The sequence below is a fragment of the Sinocyclocheilus grahami genome, unplaced genomic scaffold (genome assembly GCF_001515645.1).
Source record: "Sinocyclocheilus grahami isolate Dianchi unplaced genomic scaffold, SAMN03320097.WGS_v1.1 scaffold186.1, whole genome shotgun sequence".
NCBI classification, from domain to species: domain Eukaryota; kingdom Metazoa; phylum Chordata; class Actinopteri; order Cypriniformes; family Cyprinidae; genus Sinocyclocheilus; species Sinocyclocheilus grahami.
This window is the reverse complement of record NW_015505365.1, coordinates 1,058,587-1,071,723: the sequence shown is the minus strand read 5'-3', so window position 1 is coordinate 1,071,723 and position 13,137 is coordinate 1,058,587. Positions and strand designations below refer to the sequence as shown.

At 35.0% G+C, this 13,137-nt stretch overlaps 1 protein-coding gene across 1 annotated transcript in view; it reads right to left on the bottom strand.

The window, feature by feature from the left end:
• Positions 1–12,249, bottom strand: part of agpat9l (1-acylglycerol-3-phosphate O-acyltransferase 9, like) — a 14,377-nt gene extending 2,128 nt beyond the window's left edge. The window contains exons 1-11 of the mRNA XM_016284672.1: positions 12,102–12,249; positions 11,366–11,551; positions 10,024–10,090; positions 5,464–5,758; positions 4,739–4,813; positions 3,860–3,949; positions 3,671–3,764; positions 2,472–2,587; positions 2,231–2,309; positions 737–865; positions 555–634 (exon numbers count right to left, since the gene is read on the bottom strand). Coding sequence (XP_016140158.1) covers positions 555–634; positions 737–865; positions 2,231–2,309; positions 2,472–2,587; positions 3,671–3,764; positions 3,860–3,949; positions 4,739–4,813; positions 5,464–5,758; positions 10,024–10,090; positions 11,366–11,509 — 1,169 coding nt within the window. The 5' untranslated portion in view covers positions 11,510–11,551; positions 12,102–12,249. The remainder of the gene's footprint in view (positions 1–554; positions 635–736; positions 866–2,230; positions 2,310–2,471; positions 2,588–3,670; positions 3,765–3,859; positions 3,950–4,738; positions 4,814–5,463; positions 5,759–10,023; positions 10,091–11,365; positions 11,552–12,101) is intronic.
• Positions 12,250–13,137: the final 888 nt, after the last annotated feature.

Below are 13,137 nucleotides of genomic sequence, written 5' to 3'. Positions count from 1 at the left end.
TTTTTTACCTCTGATTCACGCAATGTCCGAACTGTTCAAACTGTCCTGAGCGTGTTCTCAACAGCAGGCGCGTAACGCTTCTTCTTCTTGCTTTACGGTGGATCGCAGACTTATAAATGCATTACCGCCACCTATCTCTCAAATGGACTATTGACACTCTATCTACAATCTCAGGACAGTTCAGACATTGTGGTGAATCAGAGGTAAAAAAACGATATAAATACTGTTCAGTTTCTTGCACAGACAGATCGTTTCGTGTCTTTACACATCAATGTATCGTCACGAGCCACAGGGTTTAATTTGGTTTTGTTTGTGTATGTTTTTTTGACTCTCAAAGCTGTGATTCCCATCCACCTCCATTATATGACTGACAGACTGCAACGGTTTGTGTTAAAAATCTTCGTTTGTGTTCTACTGAAGAAACAAAGTCACCTACATCTTGGATGACCTGGGGGTAAGCAGATAAACATCACATTTTCATTTTTGGGTGAACTATCCCTTTAAATTCAATCATTGTAGCTGCAAGACAGCTAAAGACAAACTCTTTTACACACCAGTCCAAGTCCACTAAACCTCCTTGTTGTGCAATGGTTGATTTCACCCTGTTGGCAAACTGCACAGCATCCTCTCCTTCCTGTGTGCACAGGAAAGGAGTCAGTGAGGGCGTAATTAATCACATCAACGTCATGCTACAAAAGGCTACAGCTATTTTACACTTTACAGCTTGAGCTCTCACCTTATGTGCCATTGGAGGCAGATACCAGACGTTGCAGACTATGGCCCAGCTCGTCATCATCCGCAGCAGATAGCTCACCATGCTATATTTGCTGCTGTTCCAGAAAGCATCTCCAAACTGAGGGTCATACTATATATAACACACACACACACACACACACAGACAGACACTGCATGAGGGTCATAGTAGGTCAATATACAAACACACACACACACTATGAAGTTTATTGCAACATGGGACCAAAACACAATATACTTTGTATGTTACTGATTTATTTTCAATTGTATGTGAAAGTTAATTCATGATAATTATATTATTAATTTGATTTATTTGTAATAATTATTTTGATTAATTATCAAATTAATCAGTTGCTACAGGAAATATTTTTAGAATAATTTTGTATATAAAATAATTTAAAGGATATATTACAAATATAATATAGTATAATATTACACCCACACACACACACACACACACTATTGGCCAAAAGTTTGGAGTAATTAATATTTTTTTATGTTCTTGACAGACAATAAGTCTCTTATGCTCACCAAAGCTGCATTTATTTGATAAATATAGGAAAAACAGTAAAATTGTGAAACTCTTCCTCATATTATATATATATATAAATAAATATTTAACTTTAGATTTAAATTTACAGGTAGAATAGCATGGAAATTAATAGAAAGTTAGGGCTCAATTCTGGATTTCTTTGGGGGAAAAACATACATAATGAAAACTTGATATTTAATTAATTTTTTTTATTCTAGATTAAAATATAGTGGTGATGAATGGCAAACAGATGATATTCAGACAAAACAATTTTTTTTTATTGCATTACAAACTGAACAGAGTTAAACCTGCCATGTAAGCTGACTAAGATTAAATTGGCTGCTTAAAATATGTTACTGAGCGACGGAAATTAAAGCACATATTAATGCGTTATTCTGCATGACCATATTTTAGATCCCTTAATCCTACCCCATACCTAAATTTAACAACTACATTACCAACTATTAATAAGCTGCAAATTAGGAGTTTACTGAGACAGAAGTAGTAGTTAATAGTTAATTAATAGTGAGAACTGGTCCCCAAACTAAAATGTGACCAGTACGGTCATAAAGAAACAGACTGACATTAAACCAAAATATAGTATTGCAGAGATTGTCTGTGCTTGAAATGATACTAAACTGTAATATCAGCTCCCGTAACGATGTATGAAACATGACTTATATTATGGATGTACAAGTATTTGTGTGTCTGTGCAATGTAATTTCCAAAAGTCCTCAGTGCATGTCAGAACACTGTGTGTTGTTTTTAAATTGTGCTGTGAGGCACATAGCAGCTGACTCAGACAGACATGACCCAGCATGCAACAGGGAAATGTATGAAACATGATTTATATTATGGATGTACAAGTATTTGTGTGTCTGTGCAATGTAATTTCCAAAAGTCCTCAGTGCATGTCAGAACACTGTGTGTTGTTTTTAAATGAACGTGTTTCTGTTGTGCTGTGAGGCACATAGCAGCTGACTCAGACAGACATGACCCAGCATGCAACAGGGAGGTATGTTGTCTAAGAAAATATGCGGAGAAATATATACATGCATATATGCAGATTTATACTGTAGAAAAATGAAACGGAAGTAAAAAAAAGTTTGAAAATCATGAATATATATATAGTTTTGTAGTGCTCTGCTTGATTAACAATAATAGAACATCATTATTGTTGTTTTACCTTTGTGTCACTAGGTGGCGGTCTCTCATCTCTGCTCTCTCAAACCAGATATGAGGGCAAGATCTCTCCATTGCACGCTGGAGGACTCCCATTAAACCACCATGAACCTGTCCTACCTGTTTAAAACAAAAAAAGGGTTTGTTTAATTGCGAGCAATTATTTTTAACTTTGGAACTAAGTGTTAATAAGGCAGAGAATGAATTCTTCTGTGACTAAAGCAGCGGTTTTCTAATGTTTTTGGTGTTGCCAAAATTCATTAAATAAACCCACATCATTTACATGTATTCATTTAGCTATTATGTTATTATTGGAAAAAAAATCTGCAATTTCTTTCAGCTTCATATATAGTTTTAGTGATGAATAACTAAAGAAATACAGAACAAAATATTTAAAGCATTCGAATATGGCTCTTAAAATATGCCAAACAAATAATTAATTGAATATGAATATTTTTGTATTTTTGAAATGCCCATTGAAAGACATTAATATCTCAATTAATTTGAGATCAATCATTTTTGTTGAAAAAAAAACCCCCCAGAACAAATCATTTTAAGTATTCAAATATGGCTCTTAAAACATCTAAAAAATAAATTAATTTATTGTATACAATATTTAATATATGTTTTTTATAGGATGAATAACAAACAAAACACTTTAAGTATTCAAACATGGCTCTTAAAATACATTAATTTTGTATCAATATTAATATTATTGAAAAACATACATTATTGAAGAACATTAATTATCTGCATTTTATTTATTTATTTGTTCACTCATTCACTTATTTATTTACGACTGAATGAATAATGTAAAAAGTATACAGGACCATTTTTTTTGACCTGCAGAAGCCCAAAATACCAATTGTGTCTCTCCAAACCTCTTTGACATTTCATCATCCATTAAACACAGGAATGAGAGGTTGGTGACAGTAACCTTAATTCCAAAAAGCACAAGAAGTATCATCAAAGTAGTCTATATGATTTATGTACGCCATTTCTAATCTTCTGAAATTATCTGTTTGCTTAATGGGAAAAACAGATTGTAATTTAAGTCATATTCACTCAAAATCATATCAAGTAAAACTGCAGTCCTGAGTGCAATACACAATTAAAAGAGAAGATAAAAGTGCATACAAACCTGTACGAGAGTGCAAATACCAAGATTTAAGAACCATTGCACTGAAGAGTTATCTCACTCACCATTGCATAACAGCCGTCATTAGCCAGAATAACGACATCAATTGGCGAAGTGTGATTAGCTACACAGATGCCTCCTCTCTTAGGCCTGTTCTGTCTGAAAAAACTATTAGTATAGTGTCTGTACAAGTCTAAACCATATTGTTGTTACTTGATTAGACCGGTTGTTGTTAAATGGAGCCCTGAACTCACTTGTTGTGATAGTGAATCGTAGCTGAAAGGCCTCTTGCACAGATCCTGTAGCACATCAAGTGGACCAGGTCACTCAACCAACCCTTCACTCTGAAACAACAGAGGATTGTAATGAATGTGATTAGGATTAAACAACACTTTAACGAATACGCCCAGACAAAAACAACTATAAAAAATGGACTGAACATTATTATTAGATGTCCATTGTTAAAAAGGTTAAAGTGCATTTTTCATCGTTCAGCATTTATTAAAAATTATTCTGCAAATAAAGGGCTTTCCTTTGCAAAAAAAATATTTGATGTAAATCTTAACACTGAGTTGTTACTAGGAATAAAACTGTGATACCATGCAATTAACTGGCATCATGTCTGTAAGAAATAATGTAAAAAATAATTTTTGAACAAACCTATTTGAACAACAATATATAAACAGTTAAAACTTAAATGCAACCTGAATAGAAATATAAAAAAATAGACATTTTTACTAAATTACTAAAACCTAAAGAAATACTAAATGAAACTAAAAATGTAAATCTGTGTATACACACATTAAATAGTACTGCCTATATTATGTTGGTGAAAATGTGAAGTCTTGAAAACTGAATTTACTGTACTTAACATACAATAAAAAAGTGACAGAGATGCCTCAAGTCGAGTACAAAAACATTGCCATCAGAATATTTCATAACATACTGTACATCCCATACATAATGAGTTAACAAAGACTATGGTGATGATTAATAAGCACTACCAGAACTGCTGGATAGTAAGCCAATGGTGCCAATGGTACTTAGGCTTATGACCAACAGAAAACAACTGGAATTGTCAATTATGAATTATTCTTGCATTTGTAAAGCTGATAACAGCACTAAAGCATTACCTGAAATTGGGGAGGACACCCACCATCGTTGTGCCAATCACCAACCAGCTCAGCCCTATAGCTGTAAGTGTAATCCTACAGAGAACAGAAGGACAGGTGCATGATTTTCAGTGAAAAACATTATGACACTATTTCTGTTTTCAGACTGACTTACAATATACTGCCAAGAAAAGAACAAAACACTGAATCTCACCAGTATACTTATGTACCGTTCAAATGTTTTTGAAAGAAGTCTCTTCTGCTCACCAAGGCTGCATTTATTTGATCAAAAATACAGTAAAAACGGTCATTTTGCTAAATATTATTATTAGAATTGAAAATAACTGTACTCTATTTGAATATATTGTAAAATGTAATTTGTTCTTGTGATGCAAAGCTGAATTTTCAGCATCATTACTCCAGTCTTCAGTGTCACATGATCCTTCATTCTAAAATGCTGATTTGCCGCTCAAAAAACATCTCTTATTATTGCCAATGTTGAAAACAGTTGTGACGCTTAAGATTTTTGTGGAAACCATGATGCAGGATTCTTTGATGAATAAAAAGCTCAAAAGCACAGCATTTATTCAAAATAGAAACAACAACATAACAAAATTTTTTACTGTCACTTTTGATCAATTTAATGCATTCTTGTTGAAATAAAGTATTAATTTCCTTAAATTTAAAAAAATAACATTTGAACAGTAGTTTACCAGCTATAAAGTATGAATGAAATAGTACTCTACCGTAGAGGAAGCAGTATGCAGTATCTCACGACCACGCCAACTCCCCACAGTACAGTGAGCCTGAGAGAGATGTACTGGAAGTTGTTGTTGGTTCGGGTGAGGAGGTTCCAGGACACCAGCTCCTCTGAGGTGAATCTCTGCGTGACATCGTCTTCCACAATGCTCTCAATGCCTTTCCTGGTGAAGTACAGGACGTCGCTCAGAGTGAAGTCTCCACGCTCGGCCGACTTTGGCCTGTTCCGACGCAACTCCTCGATCTCCTGCTCCAAAGACGAATTATCCCGCTGAATTAAGCCTGAGTAACACAGACAAAAGTGCTGGTTAATTATTATCAATAATGAAATAATGAAAGTCTCTTATGCTCACCAAAGCTGCATTTATTTGCTTTTTTAAAAATTCTGTAACATTGTGAAATATTATTACAATTTAAAAGAACTGTTTTCTAGTTGAATATATTTTCAAATGTGATCTATTCCAGTGATGCAAAGCTGAATTTTCAGCATCATTACTCCAGTCTTCTGTGTCACATGATCCTTTAAAAATCACTCAAACGTTTTATAGTATTCTTGGATGAATAGAAAGTTGAAAAGAGCAACATTGATTCAAAATAGTAATCTTTTGCAACAATGTCTTCATTGTCACTTTTGAGCAATTTAATATGTCCTTGCTCAATAAAAATATTAATTTCTAAAAATCAGTAATGCAGTGCATTTGAATGGTGTATTTTGAGCTATGCCCAATCACTTTCATTATTAGTAAATGATGACAGACTTAATTTTTTGGGTGAACTATTGCTTTAATATGATGCAAGCACAAAGTTTACAGTGTCCATTCTGTGCCATCTTATGAAACACGTTCAAACAAGCTACACTTTATAACTGGGTATAATCAGTAACGCTTTCATCAGCTAAGATGTTGATTAATCAGTGAAGATCAGTGAGGTATTGATAAAGAGTCAAAGCTGAATTTTCAGCATCATTACTCCAGTCTTCTGTGTCACATGATCCTTTAAAAATCACTCAAACGTTTTATAGTATTCTTGGATGAATAGAAAGTTGAAAAGAGCAACATTGATTCAAAATAGTAATCTTTTGCAACAATGTCTTCATTGTCACTTTTGAGCAATTTAATATGTCCTTGCTCAATAAAAATATTAATTTCTAAAAATCAGTAATGCAGTGCATTTGAATGGTGTATTTTGAGCTATGCCCAATCACTTTCATTATTAGTAAATGATGACAGACTTAATTTTTTGGGTGAACTATTGCTTTAATATGATGCAAGCACAAAGTTTACAGTGTCCATTCTGTGCCATCTTATGAAACACATTCAAACAAGCTACACTTTATAACTGGGTATAATCAGTAACGCTTTCATCAGCTAAGATGTTGATTAATCAGTGAAGATCAGTGAGGAATTGATAAAGAGCGTTTATAAATCTAATGCAGGGTGTAACTGATAAAGATGGGCTAAAGTCCACTGTGATCGAGTGAGAGAGAGAGAGAGAAAAACTGTAGTCATCGTGTAACGTGTGATTACTTGAGTAGCCAGATAAACTGAGAGATGTCAGAGCACTGCTTGTGTCTTGTCAGATCACTGATCATATCTAGAGGGAAACAGCCATCGTGCAGCAAAACTAAAAATGCTGTTGACTTTTACAAGAACCTGAGGAAAGAAATAGAAAAGACAGCAGCTCTTTTTTTTCCATTGAAAGCAAAAACTGAAATCCTGAGTAATCCTTAAAGTCCGTGTAAAGTCAGTATTAAATGTGTGTTCTGAGTTTATCACACCACAGAAAAATGTGTTATTAACCACCAAGCCAAATTTGAATGCTAAAAAAAACGCCAAGTGAATAAAATAAGCTATCAAAATCTTGAAAAAATAAGCAGTATTCTCTGCTCGGCGATGAAACCACACCCACTCGCAGAAAAACTGCCGTCTCTCGCTCAACTGTCTTCCTCTGCAGATCATTTAAAGGGGTCATATGATGCGATTTCAATTTCTCCTTTCTCTTTGGAGTGTTACAAGTTCCTGGCGCATAAAGAAGATCTGTAAAGTTGCAAAGACTAAAGTCTCAAATCCAAAGAGATATTCTTTATAAAAGTTAAGAGTCAGCCACGCCTACCTAAAACGGCTCGTTCTAACACGCCCCCACATATCTACCTCACTATGTGGGAAGATTTGCATAACGCCGCCCAAATGTTCACGCAAAGAAAGAAGGCGTAACTTTCATTCTCGCTGTAGTAATGTTGCTGCCGCCATGTCGTGAAGACACTGTGTGTTTCGTTGTGAAAGCGAAACTACTTTGTTTGGTCTTCCAAAAGAGGACAATATCTGCTTTGTCATGCCTAGAGCTGATCTGTGCTGGTCGCTGAGGGAATACATCAACTTAGTGCTGCTCAGCTCACGCTGGTCCGCCGCCGGCTGTTCTGACTTACAGTCTGTAAGTACGTTTTCATTTAAAGGATTTGGCACTGATGATTCAAACGCGAATTTTGAGCAGTGTAGAGTAACGTTAGTGCTTGTTTGTCATTTCTGATCACAAATGCAGACATGGTTTTGTTTACGCGGCGCGATGCAACGCAACACGTAAAAACACAGTATAAGTCATTATAATGCGTAATTATGTCCCCACTGGATGCAACAAATGCCTCGTTTATAATGGGTTTTCATGTTTTTTTGTCTTGTCGCTCCGGGAGACAGCATCAACAGTATGGTGAGGGGCGTAACATTTCCGTCACACGCTTGAGGTATTCGGCCAATCACAACACACTGGATAGCTGGCCAATCACAGCACACCTCGCTTTTTCAGACTCATGAGCTTTGTAAAAATCGACGCGTTTCAGAAAGGCGGGGCATAGAGGAGAAACAATAATGTACAGTATGTGGAAAATAATGTGCTTTTTTTAACCTTAAACCACATAAACATTTCATTACACCAAATACACAAAATACTGTTCTTTTTAGCAACATCATATGATCCCTTTAAATGAGGAAACAGAGCTGTTTTGTAAATTATTGCAACCAGGTATTATGCATTTACAGACGGCAGTAACTTGCGATTGAGCAGGCAAACCACTGTGTTGAAGTTATTAGGTGTGTTCGACTTGAAGCAGGACTGTGCAGAATGATCAGTGTATGACACGAGAGAGATTCGAAAGCATGAGGGGCCGTTTGCTCTCTATTAGCTCTGTACTTTGATGTCACACACGGATCGATCTGTGCAGTGCTGCTTCAAGTCGAACACACCTCTTACAGTGTTAGGGGGAGGGGCCATGCTCGCTGGCTCCATTGCGTCATCAAGCCACCGTTTTAGCCCCGCCCATAAAATCTTGAACACAGAATTGGTGAAAAACTGTTTAACGGTTTAACTCCACAATTCAGTACTACATACTTCAGAGTCTTTGTAATGTGTTTTACATTTCTAACATTTATAATGTGTTTAGAAACAATCCTCAGAATTCTCTTTACACAGACTTCTGGTTAAATGTTTTCCCCTTTCTCAAATCGAGCCGATCTCAGATGCCTGTCTGTGTGACGTCACACAGACAGGCATCTGAGATCGGCTCGATTTGAGAAAGGGGAAAACATTTAACCACATTTAACCACTGGGTGGATTTGTATCATTATAGGGTGGTTGTGTACACACCCTGCCAACACACATTTCAGTTCAAACTACTTGTAAAAGTGCATGTAGCATCCTATGACCCCTTTAAACAGTGAGGAACAGACTGAGGTTTAAGACATTATTCACTGATAATCTTCCACATGTCAAAGATCTGCAATCTCATTTGCATTCAGCTTAAAAAATGATATCAAATGAAGTTTGATATTGTCAATAATGATTTAAAATTCAGACTGTTCCTCACACAAAGTTATCAAATGACTTCAAATAACTTAATATAAAGCGATCAAGGCATATGTACCACTTTCATGGTGATTTATGGTGTTTTTTTGTACTTGTTGGAGATTGGAACAGAGCAGCATAGAAACGAAAAACGGTATACACTACCATTTAATAGTTTGGGGTCATTAATTTTTATTTTTAAAGAAATTAATACTTGTATTCATCAGAGATGCATTAAATTGATCAACAGTGACATAATTATAATGTTACAAAAGATTTCCTTTTTAAATAAATGCCATTCTATTGAGCCATTTATCAAAGAATTCTGAAAAAATTTATAAAATATAAAGCTAAACTGATTTCAATATGGATAATAATAAGAAATGTTTTATGAGCAGCAAATCACAATGATTTCTGAAGGATCATGTGACACTGAAGACTGGAGTAATGATGCTGAAAATTCAGCATTGCATCACAGGAATACATTACATTTTAAAATACATTACGATAGAAAACATTTATTTTAAACTGTAATAATTTTTCACAATTTTTACTGTAATTTGAATCAAATAAATGCAGCCTTGGTGAGCATAAGAGATAAGCTGACAGAATTTAGATTTGAGGGGGGAGGGGGTATAAATCCTATTTTATTTTATTTGGTTATAAAACACCTGGATCCACATGTGTTTGTGACTGTAGCTGTATAAACTCACCATTTGATGCGGAATGTTTTAGTATCTCCTCTGCTCTACTTGCCCTTTGGATTCTGTGTGTTGCCCACTGCAAAAACATCAGGCAAAATCTTAATATATACTGATTCCATTTGTCCCTGAACTTGCATAATCAATCACAATTAAGACCAAAGGGCACTTAACAATGTGCTGACACAGCACATTTCAGTTTGAGAAATATATACCATCTGATTATGCCACAATGTTTATTGGTCAACAAAACTGTTTCATTTCCCCTTGGTGACAGTGTGCAATAGCCTAGTGTCCTGGGAGACTTAGAATGTCAAGTAGTGATCTCCTCTGCTCTACTTGCCCTTTGGATTCTGTGTGTTGCCCACTGCAAAAACACCAGGCAAAATCTTAATATATACTGATTCCATTTGTCCCTGAACTTGCATAATCAATCACAATTAAGACCAAAGGGCACTTAACAATGTGCTGACACAGCACATTTCAGTTTGAGAAATATATACCATCTGATTATGCCACAATGTTCATTGGTCAACAAAACTGTTTCATTTCCCCTTGGTGACAGTGTGCAATAGCCTAGTGTCCTGGGAGACTTAGAATGTCAAGTAGTGTTCTGGAGTGTCATGCTGTACGTCTCAACCCTTTTTAAAACATATCATGTCTAAATCATGTGTAATTAATATATATGCAGTTTTTATGAGCTCATATCAACTGAGAGACTACATGAAGTATTTGTGCTTTCACAAATGTATTACTACAGGTCTACTATTTGAGTGATTAAAAACAGTGTGAAGCCAAAGTGAACTGAATGGCTTTGTAACCCATTTTAATTCTGTAATGAAAAAAAAAATGTAGGGCATGACTTGATTTTGTCTTTTAGGAGCTGATAGGCAAACTAGACAACTGGGTTTTAAAAAGTAGAATGGAGCAAGACAAAATGTGAAATAGCTATTTGTCTATTGGTTAATATTATCCTATAGCACAGAAAGTTGTCTCATTTGTGGAGGAAGTTCCAGCATTTTGATAAAACTTGATGCAAAAAAGGTCATAGTCATAATATATCCTTTAATTTTATGCCCGTAAATATTATTATTTATGTACTTCATAGTTTGATTAACATTTTATATTTAATATTTTATTTTAGTTAATTTTTTTGTTGTGCCTTTGCCATTTTTTAAAAATATATATTTCTAAATAGTTTTAAAAAAATTAAGTTTTAGTTATTTGTAATTTAGTATGTCAACTTACGTATTTCAGTTATTTACTAAGCCAACTGATTTTTTCTCTAATTTTAAAGTTTTTCTTATAATATACATTTTTTATTTCAATTAACGATTTTTACCATCTCACCTACCTCTAAGGTTTTGATAAGGATCTTCATGTAGGTCTCAGTGATGCCAAGCGAGATCCCAAACATGGCAGGCAGCATGATCAGGACCACCAAACTGGTGAACCAGACCCTCAGCACAGGGGAAAACACAGCCCAAAACCCCTCCATAACCACACGGACCAGACCACTTCCACTGCATACACTACACGACTGGTGGAAAATGAAATAAAATGCATATAATAACCTTTAAACAGAAATGTTTATTTATTATAAGACACTTACAATAATAATAAAACTTGACTGGAACAAAAACACATTTGACTTTTGATGATGTGATCCACACCAGAAACTCTTAACCTGTATTTCACTTTAAACCTTCTATCGGTCGAGACTACACTCTTAAAAATAAAGCTGCTTCAAAAGGTTCTTCAAGCGATGCCATAGAAGAACCATTTTTGGTTCCACAAAGAACCATTCAGTCAAAGGTTCTTTAAAGAACCATCTCTTTCTTACCTTTTTATAATCTGAAGAACCTTCTTTCGCCACAAAGAAGCTTTTGTGAAACAGAAAGGTTCTTCAGATGTTGAAGGTTCTTTATGGAACCATTTAGACAAAAAGGTTCTTCTATGGCATCGTGAAGCACCTTTATTTTTAAGAGTGTACAACATGGAGTTTAAGCCATGCAGCAATATATGACACAAACAAATCAGCCAAATAAAAACTAGCTTTTGTTTTCTCAGTGAATTAAGCTCGATCTCACCTGGTTTCATGAAATGCCAGCAGCTCTACAGGACAGAAAGCAGAGAATGTTCCTCGCTGTCATACTCCTCTGACCCTTAACATGATGGAGACTGGAACTTAAAGTGTTTAAAAGTCAGTTTAAGGAACTTCTGCAGCCTTTACACAGAGTGATTGGGAAATAGCAATGCTGGAAGACATCCTAGACCTGTAAAATGTAGAACAAAGTTCAACAGCAACAATAGAAAACTGCGCCATCATGAGGATAAATTGTGATTTGATCTGTCTCTAGTCTACAATTTTAAGTAACCAAACTTCTGTTTTTCAGAATGCCAGAAATGTACTTAAATTTCTGTTTAAATAATGTTTTCAATCCTAAACTTACAAAGCCTGCAAAGTCATAAAACTGCATGCATAATAATTATCCAAGAATTAGACTTGTTTAAACTTGTTTTACTTGAAGTTTAACACGACACGCTTCTGTCTACTTGGTTGGTTAAATATATGCCAAAAAAATTCAAAAAATGCCCCCCTCCCATTTTTTCACAGCATTTAACGAAGAATTTAAAAAAAATTAAAGGGTAGCCTATATAAAGGTAAATATTTTAGTGTTCTTGAGCAGAAATTAAATCTCATGCAACAACAGAGCAATTCTGGCTTTGTAACTTGTGTGTGAGAGCATGTGTTGTCCATATGGATATGAAATCTTCTCTAAAATTAGGAAGTCTTTAATTACATAACCATATCAAGACCAGACACATGAACTAGTACCAAATAGTTTTGTTCTGGTAAAAAGGTGTGGTTTAAAACAGGATAAAGTGGGTTTGCATTAGGATATCTCATAACGTCATAACACAGTATTATCAAACATTAAAATTCATTGCTATAATCAGAGGGTTTTTTAACTATTGTCACACGGTCCTTTGGAATACTAGATTAATTGGTCAATAGCGCCATCCAGCGATTTCCTTATACTTATCAATGACAACGAGGTGTATGTATATCTTGGGCACTCTTTGGTTTTATACAAGCGGCAACCTCCTGCTCTCTCTCGTGAA